The sequence below is a fragment of the Pristiophorus japonicus genome, chromosome 21, assembly GCF_044704955.1.
Source record: "Pristiophorus japonicus isolate sPriJap1 chromosome 21, sPriJap1.hap1, whole genome shotgun sequence".
In the NCBI taxonomy this organism is placed as follows: domain Eukaryota; kingdom Metazoa; phylum Chordata; class Chondrichthyes; family Pristiophoridae; genus Pristiophorus; species Pristiophorus japonicus.
This window is the reverse complement of record NC_091997.1, coordinates 80,928,535-80,943,572: the sequence shown is the minus strand read 5'-3', so window position 1 is coordinate 80,943,572 and position 15,038 is coordinate 80,928,535. Positions and strand designations below refer to the sequence as shown.

The 15,038-nt window shown below is 49.3% G+C and overlaps 1 protein-coding gene across 1 annotated transcript in view; it reads right to left on the bottom strand.

The window, feature by feature from the left end:
• Positions 1-15,038, bottom strand: part of malt3 (MALT paracaspase 3) — a 97,589-nt gene that overhangs the window by 34,109 nt on the left and 48,442 nt on the right. The window contains exon 10 of the mRNA XM_070865105.1: positions 3,534-3,711. Coding sequence (XP_070721206.1) covers positions 3,534-3,711 — 178 coding nt within the window. The remainder of the gene's footprint in view (positions 1-3,533; positions 3,712-15,038) is intronic.

Sequence of the window (15,038 nt, the reverse complement as noted above, 5' to 3'; positions counted from 1 at the left end):
GGGAGGCGGGGGGAATGCGAAGGGGCTGCAGAGGCAGCTTAAAGTGACAGAACATTCGTGTCGAGAATCAAAGTACTTTAGAGCAGCATTGCCAATACGTTCGACGTGTGGCTAATTGGGAGTCTAGATGTGGCTCATTGCATTCCTGATTAGGAATTTAAAAATGAGTAATAGACGTTGTCATTGGGCATGTGATCGCCATCCGCATATTCACACGATGTATGGATGCGAACTTTAACCTTTCTGCGCATTTGTTGGTAAAACTGTAAGACAAAAAGCAGAGCGAGTGTGTGTGTTTTAATCATTGATCTTTGCAAGTGGTTGCTAAATGGTAGTAGATGTTTGATTGGTAACTACACACATGAAGTACATTTACCCGTATTGTGTGTAAGGAAGCTTTCGACTAGATGTGGTGCATGTGGCTAAAACACTGTCACCAATTTCTGTTGGACAACACTGCCTTAGAGCATCTTGTGCACAGACCCTACAGCAGCAGGTAGATGACCTTTCAAAGCCCTTTTAAGGTTCAAAGCCCCAGGCGACGGCCATTAAAAATGTCCCTTCCGCTGAAGATCCCTTCAAGCATGAACTTAAAAGCCTCCTCCTGACTGGGAGCGCCATGGTTGGTGGTGGGAGCGAGAAATTGGGAGACCAAAATGTTGCTTTGGGGTGTGGCTTATCCGCCTGGTTCAAGCCCGATGCTCACGTATCCATGGCCCTCCATCCTGTTACATGCCTTTGTTACCTCTAAACTTGACTATTCCAATGCGCTCCAGGCTAGCCTTCCACATTCTACCCTACATAAACTAGAGGTGATCCAAAACTCGACAGTCCGTGTCCTAACTCGCACTAAGTCCCATTCACACATCACCCCTGTGCTCACTGACCTACATTGGCTCCTGGTTGAGCAACGCCTCGATTTCAAAATTCTCATCCTTATTTTCAAATCCCTCCATAGCCTTGCCCCTCCCTATCTCTGTAATCTCCTCCAGCCCCACAACCCCCGAGATGTCTGCGCTCCTCTAATTCTGCCCTCATGAGCATGCCTGATTATAATCACTCAACCATTGTTGGTCGTGCCTTCTGTTGCCTAGACCCCCAAGCTCTGGAATTCTCTCCCTAAACCTCTCTGCCTCTCCACCTCTCTTTCCTCCTTCAAGACGCTCCTTAAAACCTACCTCTTTGACCAAGCTTTTGGTCACCAGTGCTAATTTCTACTTTTGCGGTTCGGTGTCAAATTTTTAAAGTCACATGATACTCCTGTGAAGCGCCTTGGGACGTTTCACTATGTTAAAGGCGCTATATAAATACAAGTTGTGCTTGTTTCCCAAAGCAGCTCCACGCATCAGAATGGAGCTCCTGTGGGAACAGTTTCAGATTAAGGGGTAGCCCATTTAAGACGGAAATGAGGAGGAATTTCTTCTCTCAGAGGGTTATAAATCTGTGGAATTCTCTGCCCCAGAGAGCAGTGGAGGCTGGGTCATTGAATATATTTAAGGCCGAGATAGACAGATTTTTGAACGATAAGGGAGACAAGGGTTATGGGGAGCGAACGGAGAAGTGGAGTTGAGGCCAAGATCAGATCAGCCATGATCTTATTGAATGACGGAGCAGGCTCGAGGGGCCTATTTCTTATGTTCTGTCCGACAGTGGGAACAAGCTGCAACTCTGCCAGTGAGTCCACTCTTCCACTAGTCACACCATTTCAGTCCGCGACAGCAGCCCCCCCCCCCACCCCACTCTGTTTTTAAGCGCAAACTTGGCTGCGGTGATACGAGAATCCCCTCCAGGAAAATCACTCAAAATGCAAAATAAGTCACTGCTGAACTGGGCAAGTTGGAGGCCCGATTAAACCTACCTGATTCACACAATGTGCTCATACAATCCCTGGAATCAGTCTGATGAACCTTCGTTGCATTCCCTTGCACTAACCCTCCACTAACTCGCACCAAATCCTTTTCCTTCATCAGCCCTGTGCGCGCTAACCTCCATTGGCTCCCGATCTGGCAACGCCTCGATTTAAAAACGCCATCCTTGACTTCAAATCCCTTCCTGGCCTCGCCCCTCCCCATCTCTGTAATCTCCGCCAGCCCGACAAGATCTCTGCACTCCTCCAATTCTGTCTTCTTGAGCATACACAAATTTTATTGCCCCATCATTGGCAGCCGTGCCTTCAACTGCCTGAGCCCTAAGCTCTGGAACTCCTTGCCTAAACCTCCTCGCATATCTACCTCTCTTTCCTCCTTTAAGGAGCTCCTTAAAACCTATCTCTTTGACTAAGCTTTTGGTCATCTGCTCTAATATCTCATTATGTGTCTAGGGACCCAGTTTTGTTTGATAACGCTCCTGTGAAGCGCCTTGGTATGTTTTACATTACAGCGCTATTTAAATGCACGCTGTTGTTGTTGCTGGGGATTCCCCACTGAACAAGAAAATTAACATCACAAGTTTCCTTTCACGTCAATAACACACAGGACTACAAAGCCACAGGTACCAAAGGGCACTGTGTAGGGCAACCATGCTCATTACCATCCACATATCCACTGGACAATATGTCGAGATGGTGGGGCAATTTGTCTGAAGACAATTCTCCCTGAATAACTTGGACCTGAAACATTTATCACGACGACAGAAGCCGATATATTGTAAGTGGTGATGGGAGGGTTTTTCCAATCCCCATGAAGAACATCCTGACAGCACATACACTATTCCTGGTATATTTATTTTTAAATGCAATTTCTTAAATCAAGTGGCACAAAGAGAGAGGGGAGGGGGAGAGGGGAGGGAGAGATGAGGCAAAGAGAACAGAGAAGAGGCGAGGGAGGAGAGGCAAGGTGAGAGAGGGCAGATGATGGGAGGAGAGATGAGGGAATGAGAGGCGAGGGGGGAGGGGAGAGGAGGGGAGGAGAGGCGGAGAGGAGAGGGGAGGCGAGGAGAGGGGAGGAGAGGGGAGGGGTGGGAGGAGAGATGAGAGGAAGAGAGGAGAGGCGAGGGAGGGTGGAGAGGCGAGGGGATGAGAAGAGAGGGGAGGTAAGGGGAGGAGAGGGGAGATGAGGGGAGGGGTAGGGAGGGAAGATGAGGTGAGGTGAGGGGAGGACATGGGAGGAGAGGGGAGGGAAGAGAGGCGAGGGGATGAGAGGGGGGGTGAAGGGAGGAGAGGGGAGGGGAGGTGAGGAGAGGTGAGGAGAGGAGGCGAGAGGGATGAGAGGAGAGGGGTGAGGGGAGGGGAGGTGAGAAGAGGGGAGGTGAGAAGAGGGGAGGTGAGAAGAGGGGAGGTGAGAAGAGGGGAGGGGAGGGGAGGAGAGGGGTGAGGGGGGAGAGGGGTGAGGGGGGGAGAGGGGTGAGGGGGGGAGAGGGGTGAGGGGGGAGAGGGGTGAGGGGGGAGAGGGGTGAGGGGAGGTGAGAAGAGGGGAGGTGAGAAGAGGGGAGGGGAGGAGAGGGGTGAGGGGAGGAGAGGGGTGAGGGGAGGAGATGGGAGGGGAGTGGGGGGGGGGGGAGAGGCGAGGCAAGGCGAGGAGAGGCGATGGCCCTACCATTTCCTGCACATGTCCAGGAGGAGAACGTTCAGGGCCGTATTCTTCTCCTGCATCCGGCACAGGAGTTTCTGGACGTTGATGCAGTTCTCCGGCCTGTAGGGATTTGGAGCGTTGAGTGGCACCATGTAATTTCGGCCTGAACATTCGTAGCCATGCCCCGCATAATAAAAGAGAGCTATTGGGTTAAAAACAGAAAAGAGTGAAATGCACCCAAGCCACATCTTCATAGACCTCCTAGTCAGAGAGAGATCACTATGTGCACTATGAAATCCTCTCATTTAGAACCACCAGCTCCATAGACAGACTTTGAACCGAGATCATAGAACCATCGACATTTACGGCACAGAAGGAGGCCATTGTGTCTGTGCCAGCCGAAAAAGAGCTATCCAGGCGAATCCCACTTTCCAGCTCTTGGTCCGTAGGTTAATGGCTCATCTGAAAGACGGCAGGATTTGTAGGTTACAACACTCCCATTCTATCCCTTACTTAAAAGACACCTATCTTTCGATGTCTTGTATTGTCTGCTGTGACTCCCTGCATTACCTATCAGCTTTAAGAATGATTTCAGAACCATCAGCAACTCTTTAAGCAGTTGGCATGGAGCTCCACATATCCTCCTGTTACATTTAAACCACAATATCCATTAGCCGTGGCTCAGTTGATAGAATTCGCATTGATAAAATCCACAACCCTCTAAATCAGAAGGTTGTGGGTTCAAGACAGCACCTCCGACAGTGCAGTACTCCCTCAGCACTGCACTGGAGTGACAGCCTTGATTTTTGTGCTCAAGTCCTTGGAGTGGGCCTTGAACCCACAACCTTCAGACTGAGCAGCGAGTGTGCTACCCACTGAGCCACAGCTGATACTGACTGTATGAAAAAGAGGACAAAGCATAGAACTGCCATTTTTATAATATACTAGCAGTTTTCCCATGGGGCTGCCCACAGTGTGTCGGAGGATAGACTTGGGGCTGGATTTTCCGGTCCTTTGCACCCCGTCGCGATTCTCCGGTCCGTTTTTGCGGTGGCGTTGAGTAGCACCGCCGGGAAAAACTGCGCCGGGTGTGCAACGGCACTCGTTTTGACTTTTGTCCGCTCCGTCCCCCCGGAAGTGTGCCCACAACGACCACCTGGGAAATCAGAGCGGTCTGTATCGATATAATATATAGGGCTCTCTAGCTAGGAGATATAGGGACCTGACCCGCGAGAGACCATCAGCGGCATATCGGGGCCATAAAAGGAGCGGCGAGCAGCGGCTGTGGGCAATGTGGCTGCGTACCACGGCAAGGTACAGCGCGAGCTGGAGCAGGATGGCGACGGCAGCGAAGAGAGACGTCACCAAGGTCCAGGTCGGTGATTGGAGCGTGGGCAGGTACAGCAGGAGCGATGAGGTCGGGGCGAAGGAGCGGCGAGAGACTGTAGAGGGATGTGATCGGGGCCCAGGAGAGGAGAGAGTTCGAGGCAGAAGAGACGAGGGCCCAGGGGCAGCACGGGGCCAGCCCACACTGCGATATGTGTGCACACTAGATCCGTGCAGCAGAGCTGGTCTCCAGTCGTCTTGGTTAACCCTTGCTACTGGACCAAGACCTAGCTCTGTCAAGCCCGTATGGTGGCTGGGATGTAACGGCCACCACACGTTAAAAAAATCCATGCACAGGCATCTTCCACCCTTCAAGATGCATTTTGGGACCTGGAATATTATGTCCTTCATTGAAACACCTGTGAACTCATCCCTTTTTGGCGTGGAAGCAAGTCATCCTCGCTTCGAGGGACTGCCTATGATGATGATATGATAGGGAGCTGTATTGAGAGAGGGGGTCTGTGAAGGAACATCATTTTAAAGCTTCACATGGCTGTCTGAGATCTCCCAAATAAATAGAGTTAAGTTGAACTAAGACTGTTCAAGGAATTATAAAATACACAGTCCAGCCATGCTGGCAACACTGAGGAAGGTAAAGTACTCCAAAGGTAAGTGCGAGTGTTTGTTCTTTTCATTTTTTTAGTTGTGTTGTGGTGGCGTGGGCAATGTTTTGGGAATGTTTTTGTGGTTTTTTAAGGTTCCCCCCCACCCCCCCCCCAGGCCTCTCTCGGAGCGCACACAGCCTGGCACTTTAGTTTGCCAGTTTACCATCCTTGCACCACGAAAAGTATACAACACCTCCCTTCGCGCTACGCCCCCTTCGCAGGGCCCAGATGCTGAAACTTCCTTACCAAAGCGCAAACTGTTCCCGGCCGGTAACTTTCCGGCTCAACATCCATTTTTGCCCCGAACTCAAAAAAGCCTTTGGTTTCTAACTATGATGGGAGGGTTACACCATGTAGGGGAAAATATCAGGGCTACTGATTCACATTGTGCGAAAAAGTCAAATTCCATTTTGATTAGATGTTATGCTGGGAATTTTACTGGTACCTTGGAGATTGAATTTTGTAACTCTGTCCATTATTCCGTGAAGCCCATTATTGAGCGCCCTTTATTTTACATTCAGGCATTTCTTCGTCTGTGTATTTAGTGTTTGTGTCGGATTTTGAAGCCATTAAATCCATCTAAAGCACGGCAAAATAGCACATGAGATGTACCAATTGGAATTAGACAGGAATTAGACATTGTCTGGGGCGGAGGTGTGCTGAAAATTGCGGGAAAATCTTACTGCCCCCTTCTCGCTCCCAATACGGCTGATGCCATCCTGAAATGGGCTTAAAGAAGAAAGACTTGGAGTTACATAGCCACCGGGCGTCTCAAAGCGCTTTACAGCCAATGAAGTACTTTTGGAGTGTAGTCCCTGTTGTAATGTAGGAAATGCAGCAGCCAATTTGCGCACAGCAAGCTCCCACAAAGGTGATAATGACCAGATAATCTGTTTTGTTATGTTGATTGAGGGATCAATGTTGACCCCAGGACACCGGGGATAACGCACCTGCTCCTCTTCGAATTAGTGCAACGAGATCTTTTACATCCACCCGAGAGAGCAGACGGGCCTCGGTTTAACGTCTCATCCAAAAGATGGCACCTCGACAGCGTAGACTCCCTCAGCACTGCACTGGAGTGTCAGCCGAGATTTTTGTGCTCAAGTCCCTGGAGTGGGACTTGAACCCACAACATTCTGACTCAGAGGCGAGTGTGCTACCCACTGAGCCACAGCTGACACTAGAGCAGTTTAGTGCTTAGCGGCTGGTGTGCTCACCTGTTACAGGCGCTACACCAGCTGTAAACTGGTGAGCGGGGTCCTGTGACGTGTGTCGGATCCCAGTCGCCATATTGGGAGACAGCGCCATGCATGCTCCTCCCCCACCCACCCCCCAGTTTTACCTGGTGGTTCAGCCCAAAAGGACCAGAAAGCTTAAAAGTTACTCAAGCAATTGTTGTTGGGGCCAGGAGGATTAGGAACACTGCTCCGGCCTCCACTTGGATAAAGTGGACCCGCTGTCGACCTCTCCCACTCTGCCCTCCCTCCGCCCTCCAGGGTCCGCCAACAATGGAGAACAGAATAGAAGGTTTTGCTGATAGAGTTAGATGACGAGGGGTGGGAGGTGGCTCGTGTGGAGCATAAACACCGACACTGGGCTTAATAGCCCATTTCTATGTATCATCATCATAGGTGGCCCCTCGTATCGAGGATGACTTGCTTCCACACCAAAAAGGGATGAGTTCATAGGTGTTTCAATGAAGGACCTAACATTCCCGATCTCGAACTACATCCTGAAGGGTGGGAGATGCCTGTGCGTGGATTTTTTTTAACATGGGGTGGCCGTTGCACACCAGCCACCACACGGGCTTGACAGAGCTAGGTCTTTATCCAGTGGCAAGGGTTAACCAAGACGACGGGAGACCAGCTCTGCTGGACAGAATACAAGAAAAAGCTCACCTTTAAATAGATGATCTTTTTCTAATTTTAAGCATCTTAATCTTTCTATATTGTATCTGTACAACTATAGTCAATGATGCTCTGAATTTTCCTCTCATTCCAAATTTGCCAAATCACCTTCCTATATACAGGGCCTAGACATCTCGCTATCAAAACTACAGCAACAGCAGTGTGAGCACAGCAACCCTCTGTGGCACCCAGCTATCTGTTCCCTGTCAACACCTCTCGACTGCTCCGTCCGGGAGCAGGATCTCTGCACCTCCCGGCGACATCCGGCAAAATAACTCAAGGCAGCAACCAAGAGCGAGAGAGGTGCACTCTCTCTCTCTGTCTGTCTGTCCATTTCTCTCCCCTCCCCATTACCAAACACGGAGGTGAAACAGTGGCAGGCTAGAAATAGCACAACACCACACGGCCGGGACACAGGCTGCTGCTGCACTCCTCCTATCTGTCATTCAACGGCTGCCACGACTGACAAGCAAACGCGGTGGCAGTGGACAGACACCGCTCCCATCTCACGGTGGGCCCCACACTCTACGATTCCGAACGATGATGCCCTCAGATTTTTTTCCCCTAAATTGGCCTGGGTTTTTAATCTGGTTTTTGCCTCTCCCAGGAGATCACGTGGCTCCGGTTGGGGTGGAGTGTAGAATGTTTCAGTGTAAGGGGTGTCGCAATTGTGTGGGGCGGACTGGTTGGACTGGGTGCTCTTTACCTTTCCGCGATTGTTCATTGGTTTATATGTAACCTTCAAGGCTGCTGACCGAGGACCATGTGGCTCTTTGTCGGCCGGCGCTGACACGATGAGCCGAAATGGCGTCCTTTTGCGCTGTAAATTTCTATGTTTCTCCTATGTTTCTAAGTCTGCACCGATAAGTCACTGTATCGAAACGGCTCTTCTCAAACTCATAAATGACATCCTATGTGACTGACAAAAGTAAATTATCCATCCTTGACCTGTCTGCAGCCTTTGACACAGTTGACCACTCCATCCTCCTCCAACGCCTCTCCACCATCGTCCTCCTGGTAATAGTCTTAACTATTTAATCATAGCCAGAGAATCTCCTGCAACGGCATCTCTTCCTGCCCCCGCATCGTTACCTCTGGTGTTCCCCCAAGGATCTATCCTTGTCTCCCTCCTATTTCTCATCTACATGTTGCCCATCGGTGACATCATCCGAAAACAGTGTCAGTTTCCACATGTACGCTGATGATACCCAGCTCCACCTCACCACCACTTCTCTCAACCCCTCCATGGTCTCTAAATTGTTAGACTGCTTGTCCGACATCCAGTTCTGGATGAGCAGAAATTTCCCCCAACTAAATATTGTCTTCTGTCCCCGCCACAAATCTGTCCCCTAACCAGTGACTCCATCCCTCTCCCTAGCAGCTGTCTGAGGCTGAACCAGGCTGCTCACAACTTTGGTGTCATATTTGACTCTGAAATGACCTTTCAACCATATATCCCTGTCATAACTAAGACCGCCTAGTTCCACCTCCGGAACATCGCCCGACTCCGTCCCTGCCTCAGCTGCTGAAGCCCTCATCCATGCCTTTGTTACCTCTAGACTTGACTATACCAACACACTCCTGGCTGACCTCCCACGTTCTACCCTACGTAAATTTGAAGTCATCCGAACTCTGTTGCCCGTATCTGTAACCCATCACCCCCTGTGCTCGCTGACCTACATTGGCTCCCGGTTAAGCAACGCCTCAATTTTAAAATTCTCATCCTTGTTTTCAAATCCCTCCATGAACCTCGCCCCTCCCTATCTCTGTAATCTCCTCCAGCTCCACACCCCCACCCCCCCCCCCCCCCCCGAGATATCTGAGCTCCTCTAATTCTACCCTCTTGAGCATCCCTGATTATAATTGCTCAACCATCGGTGGCCGTGCCTTCAGCTGCCTGGGCCCCAAGCACTAGAATTCCCTCCTTAAACCTTTCCCCCCCTCTCATTCCTCCTTTAAGACGCTCCTTAAATCCTACCTCTGACCTAGCTTTTGGTCATCTGCCCTAATATCTCCTTACATGGCTCGGTCTCATATTTTATTTTACAATGCTTCTGTGAAGCGCCTCGAGACATTTTACCATGTTACAACATTACGACAGTGACTACACTCCAAACGTACTTCATTGCCTGTAAAGCGCTTTGAGAAATCCAGTGGTCGTGAAAGGCGCTATATAAATGCAAGTATTCGCTGACCCCCTGGACAGTTTTGCCAAGTTTGCGCGAAATGGCCCACAGTGCAATAATTATCATTGCTCAGTGCATCATTGCACACACTTCAACAGCTCCATGTCGAGCCACCTGCATACCCGCTTCTCTCGCAAGCTGCCCGGGAGAACCAGGGTGGGGGCTGAGACGTGCTCCAACTGAACTCAGGGGCCTGTTGCAATACGAACATAATAAGAACAAAAGAAATAGGAGCAGGAGTAGGCCATACGGGCCCTCGAGCCTGCTCCGCCATTCAATACGATCATGGCTGATCCGATCATGGGACTCAGCTCCACTTCCCTGCCCGCTCCCCATAACCCCTTATTCCCTTATCGGTTAAGAAACCCTATTTCTGTCTTAAATTTATTCAATGTCCCGGCTTCCACAGCTCTCTGAGGCAGCGAATTCCACAGATTTACAACCCTCAGAGAAGAAATTTCTCCTCATCTCAGATTTAAATGGGCGGCCCCTTATTCTAAGATCATGCCCCCTAGTTCTAGTCTGCCCCATCAGTGGAAACATCCTCTCTGCATCCACCTTGTCAAGCCCCCTCATAATCTTATACGTTTCGATCAGATCAACTCTCATTCTCCTGAATTCCAATGAGTTGAGGCCCAACCTACTCAACCTTTCTTTATCAGTCAACCCCCTCATGGCAGAAAGAAGGCAGTCACTGAGCTGCCTGAAGAACTGGATTTTTTTGGGGCCTTCAGAATCTTTGGTGCCGCTGCTTCCAGGGCCTGAATCCAGGAGCCAATGTAGGTGGGAAGAGCAGAGGCTATGGTCCCTTGATTTCCATTTCAGCTGCATGGACCTACTCACCTACGGGTGGCGAAGCCTCTGGCTGCCAGGTCCTCTCCTCCGGAAACTCTGGGGGGAGTGGTGGTGGGGGGGAGGGAGGGATGCGGTTCAACACATTCAAGATTCTGAAGGGGATTGGCAGGTTAGATGCCGAGAGGATGTTTCCCCTAGCTGAAGTGTCTAGAACCAGGGGTCACATTCTCAGGATAAGGGGTACATAAGAACATAAGAAATAGGAGCAGGAGTAGGCCATTTGGCCTTTCATGCCTGCTCCGCCATTCAATATGATCATGGCTGATCTGATCATGGACTCAGCTCCACTTCCCTACCTGCTCCCCATAATCAATTACTCCCTTATCTCTCAAAAATCTGTCTATCTCCATCTTAAATATATTCAATGACCCAGCCTCCACAGCTCTCTGGGGCAGAGAATTCCACAGATTTACAACCCTCAGAGAAGAAATTTCTCCTCATCTCAGTTTTAAATGGGCGGCCTCTTATTCTAAGACTATGTCCCCTAGTTTTAGTTTCCCCTATGTGTGGAAATATCCTCTCTGCATCCACCTTGTCGAGCCCCTCATTATCTTCTATGTTTCAATAAGATCATCTCTCATTCTTCTGAACTCCAATGTTTATAGGCCCAGCTTACTCAAGCTATATTCATAAGTCAACCCCCTCATCTCCAGAATCAACCTAGTGAGCCTTCTATGAACAGTCTCCAGGCCATTTAGGACTGAGATGAGGAGGAATTTCTTCACTCAAGACGGTGGTGAATCTTTGGAATTCTCTGCCCCGGAAAGCTGTGGAGGCTGGGTCTCTGAATATATTCAAGGCTGAGATCGATAAGATTTTTGGGGTCTTGGGGAATCGAGGGATATGGAGATCGGGTGGGAGTGTGGAGATGATCAGCCGTGGTCTTACTGAATGGCGGAGCAGGCTCGAGGGGCCGTAGGGCCTACTCCTGCTCCTATTTCTTATGTTCTTATGGCCCCATCTGCTCCAGGTCTACCAGCAACCTGGCTGGAAGAGCCCCAAAAGCCGAGGCCCAATTGCAGCCTATTAGACTGTGGAGGACATCAAACCCGATCCCAGGCTCATCTCAGGGTGGGAATTCCTCTTGTCACAATGTGGAACAACATCAGAAATGTGACTATGAAGAGTCGAGTAACATTTGGCAAAAATTGGAAACAACAGCAACTTGTATTTATATAGGGCCTTCAAGACTCTTGAACGACGGAGGAGTTGAGGGTTATGGGGATCAGGCAGGAAAGTGGCGTTGAGGCCAAGATCAGATCAGCCATGATTTTATTGAATGGCGGAGCAGGCTCGAGGGGCTAATGGACAACTCCTGCTCCTATTTCTTATGTTCTTATGTTTAATGTAGTGAAACATCCCAAGATGTTTTGCAGGAGCGTTACCAGATTTCCCTCGGTGTCCATGCTATGGGAGTTTGCTGTGCACAAATTGGCTGCCGCATTTCCTACATTACAAAAGTGACAACCCTTCAGAAGCACTTCATTGGCCGGGAAAAATTTTGGGACGGTCCTGAGGTTGTGAAATGCAAGCTCTTTTAACTTAAAAAAAAAATAAAAATAAGTAGGAACAGAAGGTATGACTTTAAAAGAACAAAGAAAAACTTACATTTATATAGTGCCTTTCACAACAACTGTACGTCTCAAAGCGCTTCATAGCCAATGAAGTACTTTTGGAGTGTAGTCACTGTTGTAATGTGGGAAACGTGGCAGCCAATTTGCACACAAGCAAGCTCCCACAAACAGCAATGTGATAATGACCCAGATAATCTGTTTTTTTTGGTTATGTTGTTTGAGGGATAAATATTGGCCAGGACAACTCCCCTGCTCTTCTTTGAAATACTGCTTTGAGATATTTTACGCCCAACTGAGAAGGCAGAAGAGGCCTTGGTTTAACGTCTCATTCGAAAGACGGCAGCTCTGACAGTGCAGCACTCCCTCAGCACTGCACTGGAGTGTCAGCCAAGATTTATATGCTCAAGTCTCTGGAGTGGGACTTGAACCCACGACCTTCGGGGGAACGCAATGGCATCTGTGCATCTGGTTCAATTATTTCCTGCCCTCTAACCCCCTTCCTCATCGTCTTCGTTGCCATGGAAGATTGGTTATTGGGAAGGCAAATTGAAAGCCTGCGAAAAAGCCTCCACTTCTAATCTATAGATCAATATCAATACATCACTACTGTAATTATAAACTATGACACAACCAACAGAGGTCTTGGAAAGTCAACTCAAGCCCTGCGTCAAAATCCCTCCATCTGTTTCTCTCGTTTTCCATTGGGTACATGTCTATACATAGTGAGGTATGTGTTCAGCACTTGGAAGCGAGATTATTGGGCTGCACATTGTCAACCCTTTTACCCAGCAGTGTGCGTCATGACAGCAGAGGTGGAGATCAGCTCAAAGCTGACACAACGCAGCCGAGGTTAAGCCTCATTGGACATGAGCTCACGTCGTGGAAAAGGCCACAAAACCATAGTCCCGATTTTCTGAAACACAGTTGGTGCGAGCCGGCATCAAAGCCTTGCTGAATTAACCTTCTAAAGTCCGTCTGTTGGAGCCGAGGCGGCGAATATGATGGCTGCCTCTTAATACAAGGGGTAAAAGAAAAAACTTGCACTTGTATAGCGCCTTTCACAACCTCAGGGGGTCCCAAAGTGCTTCACAGCCAATTAAGTACTTTTCGGAGTGTAGTCACTGTTGTAATGTGGGAGATGCGGCAGCCAATTTGCGCACAGCAAGCTCCCACAAATAGCAATGTGATAATGTGCAGATCATCTATTTTCGTGATGTTGGCTGAGGCACAAATATTGTCCAGGGTTCCAGGAAGAACTCCTCTGCTCGTCTTCGAAATAGTGCCATGGGACCTTTTACATCCATAAGTTGGGAACCCCAGGCCCCAGATGTTCCCATTAATCTCACCATTTCTGCACATGGGGGTTTGTGGGGGTCTGAAACTCACGGCCTGAAAGGGTGGTAGAGGCAGAAACCCTCGCCACGTTTAAAAAGTACCTGGATGTGCACCTGAAGTGCCGTAACCTGCAGGGCTATGGACCTAGAGCTGGAAAGTGGGATCAGGCTAGATAGCCTCTTGTTGGTCGGCGCAGGCACGATGGGCCAAAATGGCCTTCTTACAAGCTGTAAACTTCTATGATTCTATGTTTCATAGTCAACATCCAGTACATATATTCATACATTCATGACCAAGCATAGAATTTCAACATTGGCTGCTCCCAGAGACTTCCTACTCACTCCCAAGTCTCAGAATGTAACAGTTCGTAGAATCACACTGCAGAATCAGAGTGGGAGGCACACACACATATCTATGAGAACCTCATTGGGCAATTCTGCTGTACCAACAGGACCCCAGGAATGGGAAGGGCTGAAGAAATATAATTTTTTTCCTCTTCTGCTCCCAAGGGAGGAAACAGCATGTTTCCGAAGATATTCGATCTGCTCGGGATGAATAACCTTTCCTTAGTGCAGCCCTGCCACCGTTAATATTTCTGAGCTGCAATCAGTACTGTTGGGGTGCAGGGAGAGCACGATGGGCGGTATTCCTAGGCTAGCCCTGAGAACATCCATCAATCACATCAAAGCATGTAGTGGGGTGGGGGGTTGGGGGTCTCCCCCACCCATCATCACCCACCCACTGGATCCTATATGGAGTTAAAACCCAGCAGATCCAGGATCCGCCCCAAATTCGAACCCTTTCTTGCCAATCCACTGGCTCTATGCTCTCCTCAGTCCCCAGAATTTTGGCTTCCGAGAAATTCAGTATTATTCTCTGGACAGTTAATGCGTTCAGATGGCATTCCTGTCCAGCTATTTTAATCTGGATTTCAGGTCATTTAATTTAAGAAGGTCGATGCCTCTGTTAAAACAGAAGAATGTTGGCTAAATGTGTTCGCTTGTGATATTGCAAACTGTAATTCCCAGGCAATGGAGATCTATCCACCCCTCCCCCGATCCTCCTCCCCCACCCATTCCCAACTAATGGAGATTTGAAGTACTTGTCTTAAATTTCAACCACTTTCATCGACCCGGATATAAAGACAATGTGTGACAATCCTTAACAGAGTAGTCTTGTCAATGCCTAGTTCAGGGCCCAGGAGAGGCGAGGGCCCAGGGACAGCACGGGCCCAGCCCACACTGCGATATGTGTGCAGACTAGGTCCGTGCAGCAGAGCTGGTCTCCAGTCGTCTTGGTTAACCCTTGCCACTGGACTAAGACCTAGCTCTGTCAAGCCCGTGTGGTGGCTGGTGTACAACGGTCACCCCACGTTAAAAGAATCCACGCACAGGCATCTTCCACCCTTCAACATGCAGTTCGGGACCTGGAATATTAGGTCCTTCATTAAAACACCTGTGAACTTTTTGGCGTGGAAGCAAGTCATCCTCGACTCGAGGGACTGCCTATGAGATGATGAGTGGCAACATGTGCCAATATACGTCACTTATTGATTTCAACGTAGAACCGTTGATGTTCACAGCACAGAAGCAGGCCATTGGGCCCATCACGAATATGCCCACTCTTTCTAAGAGCAATCCAAAACGAATCCCACTGCCCCTCTGCTTCAAACGTTGATCCA